We start from the raw sequence: 24,074 nt of genomic DNA on the forward strand, positions 1-24,074 counted from the left end.
TAAATACAGTATAGTGAAAGCAAATACAAATAATTCAGCAAATACAGTATAAGTTTACAGGGTACAGTGCTAATGTTGTTGGTAAATAAAGTGCTCTGCATACATTTTTGTTTGTTACTTAATACCTAATCTTGTTTTTCTTTAGTGTAATGCATTGTTAGGTATGCCTCTCTGTTATCCAGAATGTCTGAATATCCAGCAATCTCCCAGACCTGCGGCTGCTGGATATGAAAGAGTTTATTTTACATAGCTGAGCATCTCATTCAGGCACTGAACTGCCCCTGCTCCAAAAGGTTCTGCTATGCACAGCAGGCTGGACTGTTAAAGGCTGCAGACAGACGGTGGATTCATTCATGACTGCTGTTTCACAGCAGTGCTCCTTATAAGACATTTCTTAATACTGAAAAGATTGTAATTAAAAGCAAACAAACCCTACACAGAAGTTCAAAATCAGCTGCAAGTTTAATGTTTATTCCCTTGTTTTGTGAGAGAGTTTAATAAGCATTATCTGCACAGTGACTTTTAGCAGATACATAACTTCCCTCTGGTTCTCAAATACTGCACTACATTACCACTATCTAAAGGTAATGGTTATGAAGAAGTAACACCACTTAGGTGCTTATGCTGGGTAGGAAACAGAAAACAGCAACCCAGCTGTTTTTGCATGGTGCATTTGATAAAATCCAAAGAGTGAAATCCCTTCAACTATCAGTGTCTGGCGTATTCGAGGCACAGAATGTTAGAAACACAGTACTTCAAAATTGATCTGTTAGGTCAATATGTTCATCCCACTGCAAAGGCAAAAGTTAGTCCTCGGACATTATGCTTCATCCCAGCTAAGCTTCTTTGCTATACAGTGATGTGTGCCTGCAAACCTTACCATCATCAAGCTTCTTTGCTATACAGTGATGTGTGCCTGCAAATGAATTATAACCCAAAATGAGACATGCTCCAGGCCTGAAGCTCTGGTCTAAAAGAGGGAGGTCTTTGTGGCTTGTTTCAGAAGGACAAATAGGGTGACAAGTCACAGATTACATTTAGCTAATTAAGCATTGCCTCCCTTGTTTTAAAAAAGAAGACAGTGTAATATCTTGAAGTGAATAAATATTCAAAAATTCACTATGAACTGAAAGTTTTGTCTGTGGACCTCTCTATCAGCAGAGTGTCAGCAGTGAAAACTGCTAATTCAGTAACAATCACTGAGTGATTTGAAGATATAAAGTGTTCTGTGAGGAATATCAAAAGTGAGAGACTATGAGTAGAGGAAAAAAGGCAGCTGATTGGGAAAAAAAAGCTCATAAATGTTTAGAAAGTATTATTTTTGCAATCTGATGAATGCTTTGTTCAGAAGGCAAAATATAGACCATATCTCTTGTTTTAATGAAAGATATACATTCTGAACACTTACTTTTATGTAACACTGAGCTGCATCTCTTTCAGCCACTGTAAATTCCAAAGGTTTATAATATGCATGGTATACCTGATTGGGAAAAATTAATATTAAGATTTCTTTATAGAATATATAAATCTACAATTACCATTTGATATGCTATCATGACTATTATTATTGTACAAAATTGGTACTATAAGATAGTGCTGTATTAACAGAAAAATAGACCAAGATAAGCTTATAACAGCATTAATTAGTGGACTAGATTTCTTTTTTAAAGATTAAACGATATACAATTACTGTGATATAAAGTGCACAAGGAAAGCAAGCACACACATAGAAAACATCTTTCTTACACAAAGCTCAGATATTTATACTGGATAAAAAAAGATTACTCATTTCTAAAGTGTACTGAATTCAGAGTAATCTGAGCTTAATTAGCTTCAGACTTCTTTCAACCAAAAGCTTAGGGAATGCCAAAGTTTTTAAGTATATGAAAAAGTGTAAGCTTTCCATATCTGTAATCATGTACTGCAGAGGAAGTTGAAAAAGTATTTTTTTCTGATTGCCCAGTAACCATTTTTGTTATTTTTTAGCTGTTAGTTTTGCTTGTGGTACCAGTTTAAACCAATCAATCATTTTCTTTCTTGTTTGCATGTAGATATCAGTATAATCAAGTCCACCTATAGCCATGGGTAAAGCTAAATGCTGTACGCAAAAAACTTACTGCTTGGAAAAAAAACCAAATTGCTTTGTTGCCATTTATGTTCCTCCATATACTGGTAAGACCTAGAAAGTAATGCAGTGTAACTGAAGCAATAAAAGCACTAAAGCCTAATGCTTATTTCAAAATTATAAACTTAACATCAGTGTAACAAGGAAAGTATTAGTAACTGCACGAGGTAGAGTTGCCAATTATTGCAGTTTCCACTTCCACAACTAAAGTTAAACTTAGATGAACTTTAGATGAAACTTAGATGAACACTGAAGAAAGGTACCCCAACATTTTGTTTGCAAAGCGTCTAACTGGAATCTTGATTTGTCATCACAGTGCAGCAGTTGAATAGAAATAATGCACTTCTTCATCAGCAATGGTCTAGTACAACTCACATGCCACTCACCATGACCTGCTTGGATGTGAATGTATTCCTGATGCAATTTTAGTCATCAGACTGCAGTGCATAAGTATGCCAGACCAGTGTATTTTCAGTCAAATCAATGGAACTATAGTATATTCTTGTTTACCTGAAAGTTCTATGGGACATCAGAAATCTTTTGGTGATTAAGGCAGGTAGGCAGCTAATTTTGAAGACTCAAATGGGATATAGCAACTTCATTTAATGATGCCTATATGGTATAACCCATTAAAATAGGAACTAGGTTTCTCCAGACACATTGTACAACCTGCTTTTGAAACTGAGGTGCTTGGCTTCTCTGGAGCAGTTCCATTCAATCTTCATAACATTATGGAGCAGTAACTTGGGGATCAAGACTAATGAGTGTCTAAAAAAAAATCACTTTTACACATTATCATAGTTTCCACAGTGAAAAGTTTCCACCTCTCCATAATGAAACTAAGTTCTACGTACACAATTAAAACTTCCATACCTCTACATTATCCAGTCCATATCGTTCCACCGCCTTTTCTTCTGACAGTCCTACACAACCGTATTCCAGAGGAGTGAAAACTGTGGTGGGTACCTGATGCATCATAAAATAACTGCAAATGTTACTTGTTGAACCACATGATGAAGAAACTCACTAGACATTTAGCAGCTACAAAAGAGGCAATTTGATAGGGAGAAGAGTCCTAGTTTCATTGCAACCATTCTGAAAAGCAGGTCCTGAATTACCAAAAGTGATTCTTCATTTATTTAGTAGGATGTCAGGGTTTGTTTTTTAGCCATTACAAATAATACTTTAAAACTCACATTGTCATAATCCATCAGTTCCGAAGACTGGCCAAACAGACGCTGAGCCAGCAGCTTTCCTGCAGCTATTGCCACAGGCGTCAGTTCAGGGCGCCCCTGAGAAGGGATTAAAAAAAAAAAAAAGTTTGCTTCAACTGGAAGTCATGACTTTCCCCAGTGATGGCAGCCGGAGAGACACAAGAGTTTGGGATCCCAACCAAGCAGTCAGAAGTCAAAGCATAGTAGTGAATACCCAAGGATTTGTCCCATCTAGGATCAGAGGTTGAGTTAGAACATGAGAGCTAATGAGTCCTAACACCACACCTTTATGTTCTAGTCAGGATAAGTCCCAAGAGTAGTCAATGTTCTCCATAAGCTGAGCACTTGGGCAGCTGCCCAGGAGAGATTCAGGTGCCATCCAACTGATTAACAAAGCGCCCACAGCTGGCAACATGTGTTTCTATGGTGGTGCACATCTGCACATGCCTTGATGCATATAACAAAATTTATTCTGTTTATGGATAGAAAAAGTTAGAGGAAACTCTGCCCAAGAGTCCACCCAAGGTCAAGGAATCCATGCTGGGAAAGGGACAGGGATGTCTGCCTGATGCAGGGAAGTGACAAAGAAACTAAGGGGAGAAATGTGGGGAAGTGAAGAGGCATTAGTTGGATTGATTTTTTTTTTTTTTGAGATAACTCTCATGTTTTATAAAGGCCCCTGACATTTTGGTGGATTTAGCTCCCACCTAGAAGTCATACTTCTCAGATTCACACAAAGCCATTATGTGGCTGCCCTAATACTTTTGCAGTTTAACTGCATTCCCAACTGACCTCCACCTTCAAAACGGGATTCATCAAATATCAGAAACAACCCAACTCTGCTCGCTCAGGCTTTTCAAACTTTCAATTACTACTGTAAAACACTTGGAATAGTTAACAATACTGATTAATTCCCTCCTCCCAGCTTATCCATAAGATTTCTAGAGGTATGTAAGTTCCCCTTTACAGCAAACCCTTGAGTTATGCAGGCAGTTACATTGCTGCAACACCCATGTAACTTGAATTTTCATGCAAGTCAAGGGGAGACAGGAAACAGGCTACAGCATGGTCCCGCGCTCCCCTGGGCTTGCAGGAGCCTGGAAACTGACCAGCACAGCAGGCAACCATCTAGGCTTGTGGCACCCTGAGAAACTGACCAGCACCCTAGGAAACTGACCACTTGCAGAGAAGGGAAACTGAGCAGGGCAGCAGTCTTAGTCAGTTTCCTGGCTCCAGCCAGTGGAGGGGAGCTGGGAACCAGGGGCAGCCTGGCTCCTGGCTTCCCTTCACTCCACTCCTTGGAGCCAGGAAGCCAACCAGGGCTACTGCCCTGCTCAGTTTCCTGGCTTTGCAAGTGGAAGGGAGCCGGGAACCAGGCTGCTGCCTGGTTCCCAGGAAACTCCTCCTGTCAGGGGCAGTAGCCTGACTCACAGGATTTCCTGTCTGGGCAGCAGCCACGAGTCAGGCTGCCATCCCCGAAAGGAGCAGGTTAAAACCACTCTTGTAAGGGACTGCAGCCTGACTCTCAGCTGCTGCCCCGATCAGAGTGGTTTTAGCCTGACTCGTGGCTGCTGCCCCTGATAGGAGTGGTTTCCCACTTCTGTCAGGGGTGGCAGTCACATTAACCCAAGACATGCACAACTTGATTGCACAATATCTCAAGGGTTTACTCTATATATTAGTAGCTGTGAATCACTTCGGTGCACAAGGGCATATCAGTTGAACCACACATTTTCTTATAGTTCTCCTTGACTTTTATCATCTCCTCTACCTTCTTCAAACTTGGATTCTCTGTGTTAATACTCACTGAGCAGTGATGGAGTTACAGACCTGCATATCAAACGTTAAGTCCAAACAATTTAGTATTATAAGCATGTATTTGTACCTGTTGCACACACTTTAAACGTTAATGAAGACTAGCCCATTTTTCTTCACAAACCATGACAAATTACGCAACTGCAAACCCACGCTTTTTTTCCTAAGTCCATCAAGTAATGGCTTTTCAAACAGAGCATTTTCACTTCCAAGATCTGTAAATGTCATTTACCAGATGAAGTTTGCCATTTGTTTCTCCTTACACACATTTGCCTGAAAAATGTCTGCCAATCATTACTGTAGCAGGAAATACAGATGTTGTTTTGGCATTCCAGAAATGAATAGAAGATTGGAACGACAGATAAAATTGTGAAAGCGCTGCCATGCATTCCACAAAACCCAACTAATTACTAAAACATCCATGCAGATAAAGCACAGTTTCTCATAAAACAACAGCTTTAAGATGTTTCCTGATAAATATTTGAAGTTAACACTCACTTTACAGCCATACAGCCATGTGTACAACTACGCAGGTGATTATCATGAATCTGAATTGCTCATAAGAATCCTTTCAACATATTACACATTAAGGCCTCCTAGGAGAATTAAAAACCTTTGAAGTGCTGTATACTTGTTCTAACATGACTCATTTTTAGGTCTATTTCTATTCAGAATGCCTTATCAAAGCAACATGCTGTATCTTCCATACTCTTATAGTTGCTACAACACCTTATGAGAAAGTATTAGAGAAGCAGCCGTGTTAGTGTGTATCTTCAAAACCAACAAGAAGTCCTGTGGCATCTTACAGAACAACAGATATTTTGGAGCATATGCTTTCCTGGGCAAAGACCCACTTAGTCATGCATCTGACGAAGCGGGTATTTGCCCAGGAAACCTTATGCTCCAAAATATCTGTTAGTCTATAAGATGCCACAGGACTTCTTGTTGGTTTTGAAGATACAGACTAACACGGCTACCTCTCTGATACTTGTCACTATGCAAGGCACTGCATTTAGCCGTATGAGAAATGTGGGTTTACAGTGGCTCCTACGTACATTAGGCATTATTATAAAAACACTTCTTTGCAGCATGCTTTTCTTTACAATATTATTCTTATAGAAGGATATTAACAAACATAAAATTTATACCAGACTTGCAAAACTGTCACATATATTTGCCTGGTCAGACATAAAATCTGCCGAGACAACCCCTCTCATGATTGTTGATAATGAAGAAACAAAAGAGTTAATATTAAAAAAAAAAAAAAAGGGAAACCACTATTAAAAGATTCTGACACCTTTTCAATAGCATTGGATTCTCCCCTGGGAAGTTTACAAGTGAATAGTTCACATGAATTTACGATCTTATCTTCCAAACAAGAGCACAACCACGCACACACAATTCTACATTTATAACAGCCAGGTATGTCTCTTAAAAGTAACAATACTCATTCTGATTAGGTGGATGGAACCACATTTGTGGGTAAACCTCCCCACTGAAGTCTTCGCACTTAGTAGCAAGTTAGCGTCTATGCAACATGAGGGATAACAGCTTTCAAATACAATCTTCATCTCAAAGGACTTTAATGAAGATCATAAACTATACACTTCCAGTGACACTAAAATGCTGCCAATTACATGTAAGGGGAGCATACAAGTGGAAAACCAGTGTGCAAGACCCTATATAAAATCAGAGGGAGGGACAATGCTGGCCAAGGACCATGTGGTAAACCCTACTTTTATGGGTAGAATGGGGTATCACTGATGTTCACATATAGCAAGGACAATGTTGGCAGGGCATTTTTTCTTCTTTGTAAAGGTCTTATCCAAAGCATATGCATACTCAAAAAACACATGTCTCAATTAGTATATGTGGAAGACCCAAGATTACCTTGCTGTGATGCAAACCAATGATTTTAGAGTGCATGGTGATTTCAAACCTGATATCTGATCTGCTAGAAAAATACAACTAAGTTGGGAGTTTCATTTCACTGACAGCTCGTGGAACCAACAGCCTTGCTAGTTTTTAAAAAGTAAATGAATGCTTTATACAAACTATTTGGCATTTATGTAACATGATTGTATCACTTAATTCAACCTCTTCAACACTGGAAGAAATTCTCTGGCCTATGTTACGAAAGTCAGACTAGATGATCATAATGGTCCCTTATGGCTTTAAATTTTATGACTCTGAACAGTATACCCTATTATGTCTTGGTTTATAGGGACCTACTTAAATGAAGGCACTGAAACAGTATAGAAAGAGATACATAAATATGAGCTTAACTGAGTATATCTGGACTTCACTGATTCAGTTCCTGTGGTGCTTGTCCCACAGTGTAAAAATGAGACTTTCATTGTGATTCCAAAGTCCCTACACTGAAGAGTTTACAACATAAAGGAGGCAAATGGCACCAGAACAGGAAAAGAAGAGACAAGCATTAAAAAAAAAAAAAAAAAAAAAAAATCAAACACAAAGAAAACATGAGTCTCAGTAGAACATGCATCGAGCTTTCTAAGTGCTAACATTTTTGAGGATGAGGAGCGAGACACAGAGAGACAATGTGATTTGCCCAGGGTCATATGACACATCAGCAGAACTGTGAATTCTGAATTGCAGTCTCCTGAATTCCAGTCCAGTGCTCTAACCACATGGCCTCTAGTGTCTGAACTGGAGAAATTCAAGAGAAGAAAGGTTAGAGCCACAAAGTTAAGGCCAGAAGAGATCACCCAATCATCTAGTCAGACCTCCTGCATATCACAGATTATCACTACCAACCAGCCACCCACACAATACTCAACAACTAGAAGTACACCAAAATATTACACAACACTCAAGAGATTAAACTATTATGTGCCAGTCAGCAAATAGGAGGGACCAATGGCAGGAAATTGACTAAATGAGGTACGCCCAGACAACTCTGGCAAACAACTAGCGCACCACACAGCAGAGGACGGCAATCTCCTCACGCAATCCATATCCTAAGCATCTGAGCAAGAACCAGCCAGCTGAGAGAAAGAACTTTCACTGACAACTCAGAGTATAAGCACACCCTATTCAGTGTCCCAGCTGCAGCTGTGGTCATCTGTGATGGTCAGAGGAAGACAACCAAAAAATTCCAATTCAGAATACATTTGGAGGGGAAAATCAGGAGGTCAGGGGAAAACTATGGCAAGATCCAGGGATTTGACTGAGGTACGGAGGGGAATGGTGAACTTCTAGAAATGTAACAGAGGGAGAACTGATAAGATATGGTAAGAGTCTGGATGTGAGAAATCAAAGATAACCCCTAAAGTTGTGAGCCTGACTGGTGGGGAAGGATAATGAAGTTGTCAACGACAGAGAAAGGGGGAGGGGAAAGGGTTTAAGAGGAAAGGAGTGTCTCAATTTTGACAGTTTAAAAAGAAGTAACAGAGAGAGACAAACAAGAAGAGATGTGAGCCTAGATGAAGGAGAAAGGGTCAAAAGGTGGAGAGGTAGATTTATGAGATGTGTGTCTGGTTCCAGAGACCTCGTTAGGAATGTACTGGACTATCCTTGGCATATTATGTAACCATACCTCTTGGAAGAGCTGGGACAACTGTATTGTTTGAATGTGGCAGTCACAAACCATTTAAGGATATTGCAATGTCATCACAGCATTCAAAACTTTTTGAAAGAAAAGATCCCAAGTGTACAAGGAACAAACCCAACGCATTCAAGAGCCACTAACTGCAGTGGTAGCTGGAGGAAAGCTGTATCTTGCAAGATCAGGCCCATAGATTACACATATTGTGTATCTCAAATACTTTTAAGTTGTGCTTTGCGTATCAAGCAATCTGATTTATTGCTATCACTGTAAGGCTTACAATGCAGACATACATAATTACATATTTTATGAAGATAACTCGGTTTATCCTGGATACTTTTGAGTTTTTAAATGACTGAAAACATCTGGCCTTGTGACTCAAAGTACACTCTGACAGGTGCAAGATACTGTTGTCAGAGCACATTTGGTACATTGCTACTAGAATTGGTTAATGCTGCAAGAATCTGTGACTATCTGTTTTGCTCATTTTGTTTTACTAATTACTGAATGAGCTTCAAGAATACTCATGTCCCTTTTATGTTCTCTGGCCATCAACTTCTGAGCAATTGAATTTTATTTGGCATGGAAGTTCAGAGAGTGAACAGCAGAACTCACATGCACAAATATATGGGGCAATCAAATTTTAAAATTCACAGATGCCACTTCCTGTGCCAGAAGAATTCCATATTTGGGAGTAGAAAGTGTCATGTGACCAAATCAAAATTAACCAATAAAACTCTTAAAAACTCAATATTCATTGACTTTTTCACACTCCACACACATATTGAGAATTATTCATTCAGCACGAGCAGTTATGTGTATTTTAACTCAACATTCATGGATTGTACAAAGAAAAATATTTGAAGGGATGACACAACATTACAGATATTATCTTCTGCCTGGTAAAGCACTTCCTGAAAATCATCAGCAATCGTCTAAGACCAAGATACTTCACAAGATTTTGGTCAGGGAAATTACTGGCACAGGTAGCTGGCATAACATTGTATGAAGTGAAAAAGACCAATATGCGCTAGAATACGATGACATCTATTAGTTGTAAAATAGTTTATGTAGACATACCTCTGTTATGTCTCCAATTGCATAAATGTGAGGAACAGAAGTAGCTTCACTGGCATCAACAATGATCTTTCCAGTTTCAGAGTTAATTTTCACCCCAACTGTCTCCAAATTCAGAGTCTTAGTGTCAGGTGCTCGGCCTTTAAGGAAATGAGAAAACTTAAACTAGAAATATTTATCCATCAGCTTTTATCTAAAATAGCTATCATTCGCTGTGAAAGGTTTCCAAGAATTTGGTGCTCTTCAAGAACCTAACAAGAAGGAAAATAATTAAACTGTGTCTAATAGTGGATATTATTTACATGAATTTCTCTTCATGAAAGGAAAATACAAGTACCCTTATTTAGATCATTTTCAAGAAAGTTGTCCCATAACAAAATTATTAGAATTACATGAAGAAGCCAGAGGATTTACTGTTACGTATTAACATATGTTTTGCGTGTCATCTCTGAAAATTTTGCATTCATATACAGTAAAATGACCTCTAACTACCCTACTCCCCTGCTCTTCTGGATCACCCTTTCACTTCTTTCAGCTTGGATAATGAAGAAAATCAATGAAGTCAACTTCACTTTCAAGATTACAGTGATGTCATGTTCAAGTCTCTCATATTATATGGGAGTATTTGTGTATTTTAAAACTATGTTTTTAAAATTTGGGGCAATGTTTCTATTGGACCTAGGTTTCATAACATCTTCCTTTCATAAAGTTTTCATAAAGTCGGGTACAAATTTGAGTACAGACTGCTTTTCTAAGTTATAAAATGTATGTGGCTTGGAATCTAAATGGCAAAAAAATGCAAACAAGTACTCTACTTGTCAATCAAAAGGAGTCTGTACAATGCCTAGCTCTACAGGCCCTTGATGGTGTTTTTAAGCTAAACTGGAATACAAATATTAAATTATTTTGAAGGTAAGAAACAGAATCAGCAGAGTTTGCAAAGGTAAATATGATAGCATAGGATAAATTAGCAAAAGAAATCCAAATAAGGAAAAATTTCCTTTTCCTATTGAAGTTATATTCATTTTTGGAGGCTAAAGGAGGGGAACAGAAGCATATGCTCTTTGCGTGGGACCCAGGGTTTTGTGTTTGATGTTAACACAGAGCTATGTATGGCAAAGCAAAACAAAAAGGGAAATGTGTTTGCATTATAAAAATACAAGGTCTTTGATGTTAATGTAGGAAATTATTAAACAAAAGGAAAACCTGGCATGTCAATGCAGAGCTAATTATATGTAAACATATGATTCACTGCTTTACACATCTGCCATATCACCAACCCCCACAAACAATGTCACATCTGAACGCCTCAGTAAGGACTTCTGTGTATTAATTTCATCTGGTGAAACCAACACTTCCTCTGGGAGTACTGACTGAAGCTGTCGGCACTTGGCTATCTGTCTGTCTTCCCTTCTGTTGTCCCCACGGGATGTTGATCTGCTGTTCCTTCTCTGCCCCTTGCTCCACAGTCCTGATACTATCAGGCAACAAAAATAATAAACCTCCAGGACCTTATCTTGGCTCGGATGTGAAACAACTTCCTACCGTTGTATTTCTTTGTGTACTGAGAGTAAAGCCTGGATATTCTGCAAATGGACAGCTAATGGGGATTTCTAGTTTCCCCTTTTTCCTGCCCAGCCCAAGTCAAGAGAAAGCTTAGCACGCAACAGGAGACATTAAAAAAAAAAAAAAGAAAAACAACACAAAACAAAAACCAAAAAAAATGCATCCCCTCACTTCATCAATCAAATTACTTTGAGGTACTGTGACAAAAAACACAGCTTATCAAATCTGCTATATAACACTTAGCCTTTCAATTCCGATCTATCTTAACCTGTATATAGATTTGTATCAAATCACTAAAGAATTACATTAAGTACGCTTTGCTGATCATTCTGAAACTCCCTTCTATTCCCATCCACACTAGCCAAGAGCAGTTATGAAAGCAGTAATAAAATATTCAACCTCAGTTGAATTTTTATTCGCTCCGAGCCCCAGTGGCTCAAATTCGCACACTAGAATTACATTTAATATTCTTACTTCAGATCAACTGTATGAACCTTCAGCTCACAAATTCTCTCACATACAGTCAAGTAGCTTGATTAAATCTAATCACAAATGTAGGAAGCCCTAACTTTTTCCCACATTCATGTAGGTGCAATAGTACAGCAGTTATTAACATGTCTTTCTAATGTCAGGTATCAGGGCTATTTAGTTCTGATAAATTACTCAAGTACTTGAGGTTGTTTCAGCTTTTTTTAAAGTACAGTTTTGGGAATGTGTCAGTTTACAGCTTCTTCCCAGGAAGAGAAAACCTAAGCATTCTCCAAACTCCACCAATCGAAGCAGAGAAATGGCCTCTCTCACAAGTCAACACACATGCTTTTAATCACAGTTCCAAACACTGAAGATGGCCTCTGCCTTGAGCTCTGAAGAACAACAAGTCTATGCATGCAGAAAGGACACAGGACTGACTATAGATTTAAAAAACAAACAAACACGCAAACAAAATCAGATCTGCAACATATTATGTCATGCCGCTAGGAAAAGCATACAGAATCCTGTTCCTCTTTTAAATAATGGTTGACTCTTGTCCACCATGACCCCACCCAGCCCTTCAATAATTATGAATGAACATGACAATATCACCTCAGACAAATAAGGGAACCATGTCTCAGTGAAAAACAGATTATATCCCTGGCCCTACTCCCTTGCTGTCCACACACAAAATAATGTTTTAGGTAAGCCTCGGCAGGGTGGGCTTCCTGAAGGAACCTGTCAGTCAACTGAGCTAATGAAAACAGCAAGTCAACCATATGTTCCCTTCCAGGACCAACACCAGATCAGTCATACAATAAATGTTGCTAGCAGGGCATACATGAGGTCTCCCAATAAGCAGCTCTTTGACCAAACTTTGCTCACACATAACCAGATTCATGCAGTACTGTTCACAGCTACCATCTATGTAGGCACCAGCTTCCTTGGCTCCTGGGGGTGTTTGCTTGAACGTACCTCCACCCCAGGCCTTCCCCACTGCTCCTGTTCTTTACTTACGTCTCCATCACTGCCTACCCTGCTCTATCCTTCCCCCATCTCTTCTGGCCTCTGATCCTCCCACCCCTGTCAGAGCCTCTTGCAGGTCACTGAACAGCTGATCATGGCAGATGGAAAGTGACCACAAGGAGAGGGAGGAGTGAATAGGTGTGGCAACCAGTGGTGAGAGGCACTTATCCGTGCGGTAGCTGGTGGTGCAGAGCACCCACTTTTTTTTTCCTTTTAAGTAGCTACAGAGTTGGTACCTATTGCACCATCACGTGTCAACAGACCCTCCAACTACAGTCAGAAAAAGCCTCAGTAATGGGTACAGACAGGAATCTCCCACCCCTAAAAACACAGGTCTGTCAATAAGCCTACAACAGTCTGCTCATTTCCTAGTGGTGATAAAAGGCATATTTTATATCACTTACATGGATATTTCTTGGACAGCTTCACATGACGAACCACCAATGCGTTTTTGCAGTAAAGGAATCCTGTCTACCATGATCAGACACCACTATGCATAGGATCAATCAGAGGATTTTGGTGAGGGCTAGCAATTTAAGTTTTCTGGTACATACATCAAGTTTAATGGCTCCTTCACAACCATGTCCCTCACTGCTCATCTGCTCTTGTCCCATATTGCATTAACTCTCTACTCAACCAGCAATGCCTTGAGGTTTGTCTTAATCCCTCATTTGTCTGCTTTCCCACAACTGTAACAGCAACAAAGAGTCCTATGGCACCTTATAGACTAACAGAAAAGTTTTGAGCATGAGCTTTCGTTAGCACAGACTCACTTCTTCAGATGCTGGTCTTGGAAATCTGCAGGGCCAGGTATAAATAAGCCAGAGCAAGGCTGGGGATAACAAAGTTAGCTCAGTCAGGAAGGATGAGGCTTACTACCAGCAGTTGATCTGGAGGTCACCTGGCTTATTTATACCTGGCCCTGCAGATTTCCATGACCAGCATCTGATGAAGTGAGTCTTTGCTCACGAAAGCTCATGCTCAAAACTTTTCTGTTAGTCTACAAGGTGCCACAGGACCCCTCGTTGCTGTTACAGATCCAGACTAAAACGGCTACCCCCTGATACACAACTGGCATTTTTCTTCACACTGTCCCTCAATGTATGAACTACCCTTACTGAACTGATTTTTCAGGTCACTACCTTTTCCGCCTCCAAAGCCTTCTTCTATTACGATGCCTACAAGAAATCAGCTACTAATGCCCCAGTAGAACCAGATGGCAATAACATGCTTGAAAGGGGGGTGGAAAAAAAAGAGGAAAAAATACTGATGGTGGTTAAAATTTTCAAAACCACCAAAATGATTTAGGAGACTGTCATGAGAAAAGCACTCATGGTTCGAAGTCACTAAAGCACTTTAGAAAATCTCCCCTAGAAGCCTGTAAGTTCTTGTGAGCACTGCTTGTGAGACTCAGCAAAGGCCACAGACTATGTGTCACAGCTACAATTAGCCACTTGCTTATTTTGCTATGCCAACCAATTTTTCTTGTGGTACGGAAATGCCCATCCATCTGGGGAAGATGGTATTTGTTGTTCAGTGCAGGAACTAGCTCAGCAACTGTTAAGGAGTTTGCTCTTGAGCCAACAAACATAGAGCAGTAATGTGACCTACTGTCTTGCCACAACCAACAACAAAAACCAAAGCATCTATGGCTTTGGACATGGGAATTCTGGGTAACTTTATAACTGGGAGGATAATCTGTAATCCTTAGGAATGAAATCTAACAAGCAGACCTAGAGAGTAGTTTACATAAATTTGAAATTCAAGACACTTTACAAGACTGAAAGTGCAGATTCTCTTTCAGATTACTATGTCTACCAATTTAAGGGGACAATGACCCAGAACTTTGTGAGTTCATAAAGGCTGGCTGTGGTACTCATATAAAGCAATGCTCTGACTGACCATTTTTAATGGTGGTCACCAGTTTCTGTCTTCACCATGCTAAGGAAAACAGACTTTTTTGTTCAATTATAAGAACTTTTAAGGTAATGTAGCATTAGTTAGAACAGTGACATGGAATTACTTTGCAGCATTTTCCACAAAACAGCATTTTCACACTGACATCCAAGTCAGGTATTTATAGATGACATTACTGACTTATATAATGCAGAACAGTATACTTAGAAATCTGCAGATTATTCCCTGCTAGGAGCGGTTACAAGCACGTTGGAGGACAGGATCAGAATTCAAGAGTTGATCTGAAATCACCAATGTGACATTCAATAAAGACAAGTAAAGTAGTTTGCACCTGGAAGGAAAAATTAGATTTGCAACTACAAAATAGGGAAATACCTGTGAAAGTGGTAGGACTACTGAAAAGTGTCTGGTGGTTATTGTGGATCACAAATTGAATGAGAGATAACAAAATTGGGCTGTTATGAAAAAGTTAATATTTTGGGGTGTAGTAATAAGTGTGTCATTTGTGAAAACACTAGGGAGAATTTCAAATTCTAGTTGGCTCTGGAGAGGCTTCAGCTGAAATATTGTATTCCTTTCTGGGTGCCACACTTTAGGAAAGATGTAGACAAAGTGGAGAGATACCAGAGGAAAGGAACAACAAAGTAAAAATGATAAAAAGTTTAGAAAACCTGACCTCTGCAAAAAGGTTAAAAGAACTTTGCATGTTTAATCTGAAGAAAAGATGCTGGGGTAGAGGAAGGAAGACAATTGATTACAATCTTCAGCTATCTTAAGAGCTATTATAAAGAAGGCAGTGTTCTCCATGTTCACTGAAGGCAGAACAAAATACAATGGACTTAATAAGTAGCAAGAGACATGTAGGCTAAACGTTGGGAAAAACTTTCTAATTATAAGGGTAGTTAACTCTGAAATAATCCTCCAAGTAAGGTTGTGGAATCCCTGTCACTGAAGTTTTTTTTTTTTTTCCCCTCCCAAAGATCAGATTGGACCAACACCAGCCAGGGATGGTCTAAGTTTATCTGGTCCTGCCTCAGCACAGGGGACTGACCTAGATGACCTCTTGAGGTCCCTTCAAGTCCTTTATTTCCATGATTCTACCATCCTGGAAATTGCAAAGGACGATGCTCATCAACTCACATCTCAGCTGTTCAAAAATCCACTTGCATACACAGATCAGAGGGTAAATTACATTCTCATGTTTCTTAACTTTGACAAAACACTAAGCAGAGATTGCAGGAACCCACATGATGATAAAAGTAGCACACAACAAAATTCAGATCTCTCATATTTATCCATGAAAAAAAAGGAAATAAACAACGTACAACATAGCTAGCACTAGCCAATTACCTCTCACACAATATAGCAATAAATGTCATTGTAAGGAAAATACTGATACGTCTCACTGCAATAGGGCTTTGGGAAAACCCTAGAAAGACTCCATCACTGGCTAGCCCTTAATGGAGGTGCCACTTGAATTTCCAGCAGTAGAAGGTTGAAATCACATGCTACCAGAATATTTAAAATTTAAAATGAGTGAGACAAATGAAAGATAATGGGAATTCAGAACAAAATATCTAGGCTCACAGCAAACTACAGCACATTAATGGTAAAGGTTTTCTGAGCTTAACAGAGACACATTATTTTCCACTAAACAGTTCAAAGGTTAAGAATCCATTGGTTAGCCTACTCCCTGAAGAGGAGTCTCAAGACTCCCTTTTGCGATGGAGCCTAGTAGGGTTATATCAGAGCAGATCAGGGCATTACTTTCACATATGGGAAGTATCAAAGGAAAGCTGCAAAGCAAATTTTGTTGTTTTTTTTTTTGTTTGTTTCTGTTTGGTTTTGGTTAATCCAAACTGAGGTGGTGGAAGGTTTGAAAAAGACTGGTATAAAAACAATTCAGGCAGGCTTAACCCTTTCTTAATTTTGAAAAACAATTATCTATCTTCAGTCACACACACACAAGAAAAGAGATCACCTGGTGTGCGGAGTCATAAGACATAGTGCTTGAGCACATCTAAGGAGGACTATCTCATACCTTTTGTTTTCAAAAAGCTTAAGGCATAGAATATTTATACAGCAAAACTGATTTTATTTGAAATACACAATGCCTGTATGACAGTGGTGTGTAAGTGCAAACATAACAGCAAGCACAGAGACTCAAAAAGTTTGTTCCACTGTATATTTCTGGGAACCAATGCTCTTTTTCGTGAGATGAACCTATAAACTGACCACCTCTCTTGGTGGCTCCGTCTGTGCTTCTCATTGTGTGCCAGCACTATTATCAGAACACTATCTTATTTTGCCTATGAAAATAACTTTGGTATATTCCATAAAGTTGGTTTGTCTATCGATAGATCAGAACTCAAAGACATACACTTTAATTTGCATGTTGGCATAGCACTTTCTAACAGATTCAAAGGCAATAAATAAAACCTGCTCCCTAACATTTCCCAAGCTGCTAATGTAATAGGGGGATTCATGCGAGCCCAGCACCATGATTCCAGCAGCGTTGAGGGCTGACTGCTCGAGGTCCTGCTACTTCTCCCCTTGACTTCACCCCTTCCACGGGCATGGAGGTGGGCCTCCCTCCCACCTTGCCCCAGGCCTTGCGGTGGTGGTCAGCCTTGCTGGTTGGCATCACAACTTTACTTTAAATGGCCAAGAGGACTTAAATGCAATCTCCTCCCAGCCTTTTAAAACTAAAGCTGATTGGCTCTCTTTTCCCTGGTATTCTCTCATCCACTTCGGCTATGTCTAGATTATAGGAATTCGTCGACAGAAGTTTTTGTCTGAAGATATCTTCTGACAAAACTTCTGTCAACCGATCACGGCCAAACTGCCAAGCGGATCTCAAGAGCAATCCACTCTGTTGACAGAGAATGGTCAGACTGCCCGGACGCTCTAGCGGCAAAATGGCCAACCAGAAGCATAGCAGACCGGGCAGCCTGGTGTCCTAGAAGCCCTGTCTATCGACAGAGGCCTACCCCTTCCCCACCAGAAACGTCCAAACCAGCTTTGTGTTGACAGATTTCTGTTGATAGAGGTATTATTCATCGTGGAGAGTGGGGTACAGCTGTCAACAAAATTGCTGTGTTCTGTTGATTTACTGTCAACAGAACACCTTTGGAATGTGGAGGCTCCGTGGGGTTTGTCAACAAAACAGCCATTTTGCCAACACAACCTGCTAGCGTAGACATAGCCTTTGAGCCTATCTAGCCAGTCTTAAAGGTTTATACTGGTACACATCACCCTATTATCGGAGCACCTTCCAGACAAGCTCACAAGTGCCAGACACTCAATGATCAACTTGCACGCAATGGGGTCCTTTGTTGACCTCGCCTATTAGAAGGAATGCTCTAATGCTGAAATCATTTCTGGGGTGGAACAGGGAAGTACTTTAACAGAATACAGGAACAAAGGTATTTGAGATCAGGAAGTGAATATTAGTTCCTCCAACAGAACTGACAGGAGAAATTTAAATTGGCAGAATTTGACCTACAACTATTAAACCACAAATATTAAGACTCTGACTAATGGAGGCAAACAAACAATTGCCAGGTTCCTTAACTTACCCATTTGAACCTATGTGCCATAGCATAATAATACATCACTATCACAAGACCAGTACAACAGTGAGTTAAAGATTGACTAGCAACTCTTGTACTCAGAGTTCCATTCTTGGGTTTAATATTGGTACAAAGATGCTTCATTGAGAGTTTTTTAATATCAAGCTTTTATAAACACGTGATGGCTTATTTTTGGAAAGAGGAAAAGAGGCATACAAAAATATCTTTTTATCATTCCGAACTGAGGTCCAACCACCACCCCATCTAGCTTCCTAAACTGGAACCATAAACTTTTTTAAAAAGTGTTTTTATCTTTGGAAACACATCTAGCACAGCTGATCTACACGATTACCAGCTCCCACCCAGAACTGTAGTAATTAAATATAACACTTTTCACAGAACTTGGGGTGCTATCCTTGATGAGGCAAGCAAATTCCAGTTTGGGTAATAAGTTCTGCCTTCTTAAATTCCCCTTGCAATTTCAAACAGATACATTATTCTTCGCTTCCTGTTATAAATGTTTATGAAGTGTTGCTCTATGCTGCTAAACAGCTGCAGTGTTCATCCTCCAGGATAGAGCATTGCAGTGGCTGTTGAAGTAATCTCAACATGTAGGATCTGATTCTCTAGAGCTGTGCATGTTGAATCATCATTTATACATGTACACAGTAGGTACAATTCATCACCCTTTTGATTTGGCAGCATTTTACACTTAGGCGGTACAGGTATAAATTGAAGTGATGAAACAGGCCCACATGTTTCAAGTGTGTTGAAGTCTTTCAGGAATAAAAGGTGATCTATCAACATTAAAAAGTTATTTGCATAATATCACAGTAGATTTCAAAAGACTGTCTTTGCAGTAGAATTCCATTGTCTCCGGAACTTGTGGGAATTATTCTGAAACAACAGTCTTCAGATGGAGGTTCAGATACTATGATGATGAGCATTACAAAACTGCCAACTCAGACAGAAGATTAGATGAATTAAGGACTTTCAATTATTCAGCAATGTAATATAGTCCCATTTGAGGCCAGCACTAGTGTACTCTGTAAGCTGTGTGCTTGGGAAACTACTCAAGAGAGATTCAGTTGCTGCTCAGCTGATCAGAGCGCCCACAGTCGGCAGCATGTGTTTCTACTGGTGGTGCATATCTGTGCATGCATTGGTACACATAAAATTTATTCTGCTCATGGATGAGAAAAGTTAGAAGGAACACTTGTCAGCATGCGAAGCTTTTGGGTTGAAGCCTTCTAAATGACATAATAGACATCATACAAGGTGGGTGAGGTAATATTGTTATTGGACTAACTCTGTCTTGAAAACTTGTCGCTCTCACTAATAGAAGTAGGTCAATAAAACAAAGATAAAAAGATATTAGCTCACCTACCTTGCCTCTCTAATATCCTGGGACCAACACGCTTACAGCCACACTGCACACAAGCATGGGAGTGCTACAGGAACTGCTGGCTATATTAGGGCAAATTTCTCACATATTGTAACTGGTTTAAAAACCTGGTTTAGCTCAAACAGATTTAAAACTGGGGCATAATACAGACAATGTTTTAGTAGCCTAACCTATACATATGGAGAAGCTGAACAATTAAAAAAAAACAGTTCTATTGAAGAGAATAAACATCATGAAAAGAGCTAGCAAGCATCCTATAATAAATAGGTATCCAGTTTATTTACCGAGATAGTATTGTGAGAAGAACCTAACACAATGCAGCAATATATAGTTTATGTTTTAGTTTAATTAATAAAATTCGAGTATTTTTGAATTACTGTGTATGCAAACATTAAACAATGAAATGGTTACTATGATTCACGCCACAACTAGTTAACTGCAGAGGCTAATTTCTACCAAACAGTACAAGTTGACTTTTTTCAATCAGCATAGTAATTGGCACATCTGCAGACAGGAAATCCTCAACACTACTAAGTTTCCCAGTCTATTATCTGAGACACCTGGTGTGGGTGTGTTGATTCAAAGAAAAAACAATGAATCATACCCCAAATGCACATCAATTAACCAGCTTTCACTGTTAATGTATTTAATACTTAAAGGATGGAGCACAAAAGTGAACACTGAGGGAAAAAATATATTTCAGTTGTTAACGTTTCCAAAATATACAACCAATTTAATTATTCTAAAATGCTTTTTAATACTTAGCTTTAATTTGAATTAAAGCTGTGAATTAGGTTTCTATTTCAACTGACCTGTAGTAATATTTTAGTCATCTTTACAGATTATGGTTACGGTTAAAGCCAGGTTTCCTTTACCAGCTTGATTTTAAACAGCTCCTGCTTGCAACATTGTCAAAAGTAATTCAATCTACCAGAAGTTCACAGATGTGGTTACACACCCAGGTAGAATTTTACTGGAAAGTCTGAGGCAAATCAGATAAGGTAACTGTCCCAGTGCACAGGACGGCTGATAAACCACTGGAGGAGGTGGACCAGGGTGGACGCTGGCAGCTGGTTACTTCTCGCAGCAGACAGTGTCCCACCCCTGCTCAGAACCCTCCCACCGTGGTACTGGAAAACTGTTATGCTGCACTTGCTACAGGAGACCAAGAATTAATCCATACAGAAGAGGAGAAGCCTTGTATCCCCAAGGCTAGGAAGTCTACTGCCACCCCTGCAAGAAGGAAAAATGTAGAGTAGTGGTGGTTGGAGACTCTCTCCTGAGGGGGACAGAGGCGCCCATCTGTCGCCCTGACATTTCATCTCGGGAGGTGTGCTGCCTGCCGGGGGCCCACATCCGAGATGTTACGCAGGCATTGTCGAGGATTATCCGGCCCTCTGACTACTATCCCATGCTTCTCATCCATGTGGGCACTAATGATACTGCGAGGTGCGAAGCTGAGCCGGTCAAGAGTGACTTCAGGGCTCTGGGGGCACGGGTCAGGGAGTTTGGGGCACAGGTGGTATTCTCTTCAATCCTGCCTGTCAGAGGTAGGGGCCTAGGCAGAGACAGGTGTATTCTAGAGGTGAATGCTTGGTTGCATAGATGGTGTCGCCAGGAAGGCTTTGGTTTCTTCGACCACGGGATCCTTTTCCGGGAAGGACTGCTAGGCAGAGATGGCGTTCACCTTTTGAGGAGGGGGAAGACCATATTCGGACACAGGCTGGCTAACCTAGTGAGGAGGGCTTTAAACTAGGTTCGACGGGGGCAGGGGAGCAAAGCCTGCAGGTAAGTGGACAGCATGGATACCTGGGAGATGAACTTGAAATGGGAGGGAGTATGGGCTGCACTGGGAGAGTAAAAAGAGGGCCAGGGCAAAACTGGGAGGCAAGACCAAATCAATGTCTGAGATGCCTATATACAAATGCAAGAAGTATGGGAAATAAACAAGAAGAAATAGAAGTACTAAACTTGCGCTGCCTCAGGCGCATCCTTGGAATATCATGGAAGGACAGAGTGACCAACACCACCGTCCTTGAGCAAGCTGGAATCCAAACCATGCACACCCTCCTCAGGCAGCGTCAGCGCTGCTGGCTTGACCACATCCGCAGGATGAATGATGGAAGGATTCCAAAAGACATTCTGTATGGTGAGCTAGCCTCTGGCAAAAGACCTCCTGGACGCCCCCAGTTGCGCTACAAAGATGTCTGCAAGAGAGACTTCAGAGAGGTAGACATTGAGCTGGACAACTGGGAAGAACTAGCAGACGACCGCAGCAGATGGAGGCAGGGGTTACACAAGGGCCTTCAGAAGGGCGAGATGAGGATCAGACAGCTAGCAGAGGAGAAGCGAGCGCACAGAAAGCACACTAAGGACTTGCCAGACACCCACCAAATCTGCAAGAGGTGCAGCAAGGACTGTCACTCTCCTGTGGGTCTTCATAGTCACAGTAGATGCTGTAAATGAATCCATAGTCTATGCAGACTGAAGGATGCCTACTACTACTACTACTAAGTGAATACACCTATGATATCGTTGGCATCACAGAAACTTGGTGGGATGATACTCATGATTGGAATGTTGGTATTGAAGGGTACAGCCTGCTTAGGAAGGACAGACAGGGAAAGAAGGGAGGAGGTGTTGCCTTGTATATTAAAAATGTACACACTTGGACAGAGGTGGAGATGGACGGGTAGAAAGTCTCTGGGTTAGACTCAGAGGAGTAAAAAACAAGGATGAGGTCCTACTAGGAGTCTACTACAGGCCCCCTAGCCAGGTGGAAGAGGTGGACGAGGCTTTCTTGAAACAGCTAACAAAATCATCCAGGGCCCAGAATTTGGTGGTGATGGGGGACTTCAACTACCCAGGTATATGTTGGGAAACTAATACAGCAGGGGACAGACTGTCCAATAAATTCTTGGATTGCACTGCAGACAACTTTTTATTCCAAAAGGTTGAAAAAGCTAACAGGGGAAAGCTGTTCTAGATTTAATTTTAACAAATAGGGAGGAAATTATTGAGAATTTGAAAGTGGAAGGATGCTTGGGTGAAAGTGATCATGAAATCATAGAGTTCACAATTCTAAGGAAGGGTAGAAGGGAAAACAGTACAATAGAGATAATGGATTTCAGGAAGGCAGATTTTGGTAAACTCAGACAGCTGGTAGGTAAGGTCCCAGGGGAAGCTAAACTGAGGGGAAAAACAGCTGAGGAGAGTTGGCAGTTTTTCAAAGGGACATTATTAAGGGCCCAAAAGCAAGCTATCCCGCTGCGTAGGAAAGATAAAAAACATGGCAAAAGACTGCCTTGGCTTAACCAGGAGATCTTGCATGATCTCAAAATAAAAAAGGAATCGTATAAGAAATGGAAACTAGGACAAATTACAAAGGACAAATATAGGCAAACAACACGAGCATGCAGGAGCAAGATTAGAAAGGCTAAGGCACAAAATGAGCTCAAACTAGCTACAAGCATAAAAGGAAACAAGAAGGCTTTTTACAAATACATTGGTAACAAGAGGAAGACCAAGGAGAGGGTAGGGCCATTGGTCAGTGAGGAGGGAGAAACAGTAACAGGAAATTTGGAAATGGCAGAGATGTTTAATGATCTCTTTGTTTCGGTCTTCACTGAGAAATCTGAAGGAATGCCTGACATAGAGAATGCTAGTGAAAAAGGGGCAGGTTTAGAAGTTGAAATAAGAAAAGAACAAATTAAAATTTACTTAGAAAAATTAGATGTCTGCAAATCACCAGGGCCTGATGAAATGCATCCTAGAATCCTCAAGGAGCTGATAGAAGAGGTATCTGAGCCTTTAGCAATCATTTTTGGAAAATCATGGGAGACGGGAGAGATTCCAGAAGACTGGAAAAGGGCAAATATAGTACCCCATTTATAAAAAGGGGAACAAGAATAACCCGGGAAACTACAGGCCAGTCAGCTTAACTTCTGTGCCAGGAAAGATAATGGAGCAGGTAATTAAAGAAATCATCTGCAAGCATTTGGAAGGTGGTAAGGTGATAGGGAACAGCCAGTATGGTTTTGTTAAAAACAGATCATGTCAAACCAATCTAATAGCTTTCTTTGATAGAATAACGAGCCTTGTGGATAAGGGAGAAGCAGTGGAGGTGGTATACCTAGACTTCAGTAAAGCATTTGACACGGTCTCACATAATATACTTATCAATAAACTAAGCAAATACAACTTAGATGGGGCTACTATAAGGTGGGTGAACAACTGGCTGGGTAACCGTACCCAGAGAGTAGTTATTAATGGTTTTCAATCCTGCTGGAAAAGTATAACTAGTGGGGTTCCGCAGGGG

General features: G+C 40.3%; 1 protein-coding gene across 1 annotated transcript in view; it reads right to left on the minus strand.

Annotated features, from left to right (window-relative positions):
* TXNRD2 (thioredoxin reductase 2) overlaps positions 1–24,074 on the minus strand; it is a 55,712-nt gene that overhangs the window by 3,750 nt on the left and 27,888 nt on the right. Inside the window, exons 12-15 of the mRNA XM_075012907.1 lie at positions 9,803–9,939; positions 3,322–3,417; positions 2,999–3,091; positions 1,409–1,480 (exon numbers count right to left, since the gene is read on the minus strand). Of these exons, the coding sequence (XP_074869008.1) occupies positions 1,409–1,480; positions 2,999–3,091; positions 3,322–3,417; positions 9,803–9,939 (398 nt within the window). The remainder of the gene's footprint in view (positions 1–1,408; positions 1,481–2,998; positions 3,092–3,321; positions 3,418–9,802; positions 9,940–24,074) is intronic.

Source organism: Carettochelys insculpta, chromosome 18, assembly GCF_033958435.1.
Source record: "Carettochelys insculpta isolate YL-2023 chromosome 18, ASM3395843v1, whole genome shotgun sequence".
NCBI lineage: Eukaryota > Metazoa > Chordata > Testudines > Carettochelyidae > Carettochelys > Carettochelys insculpta.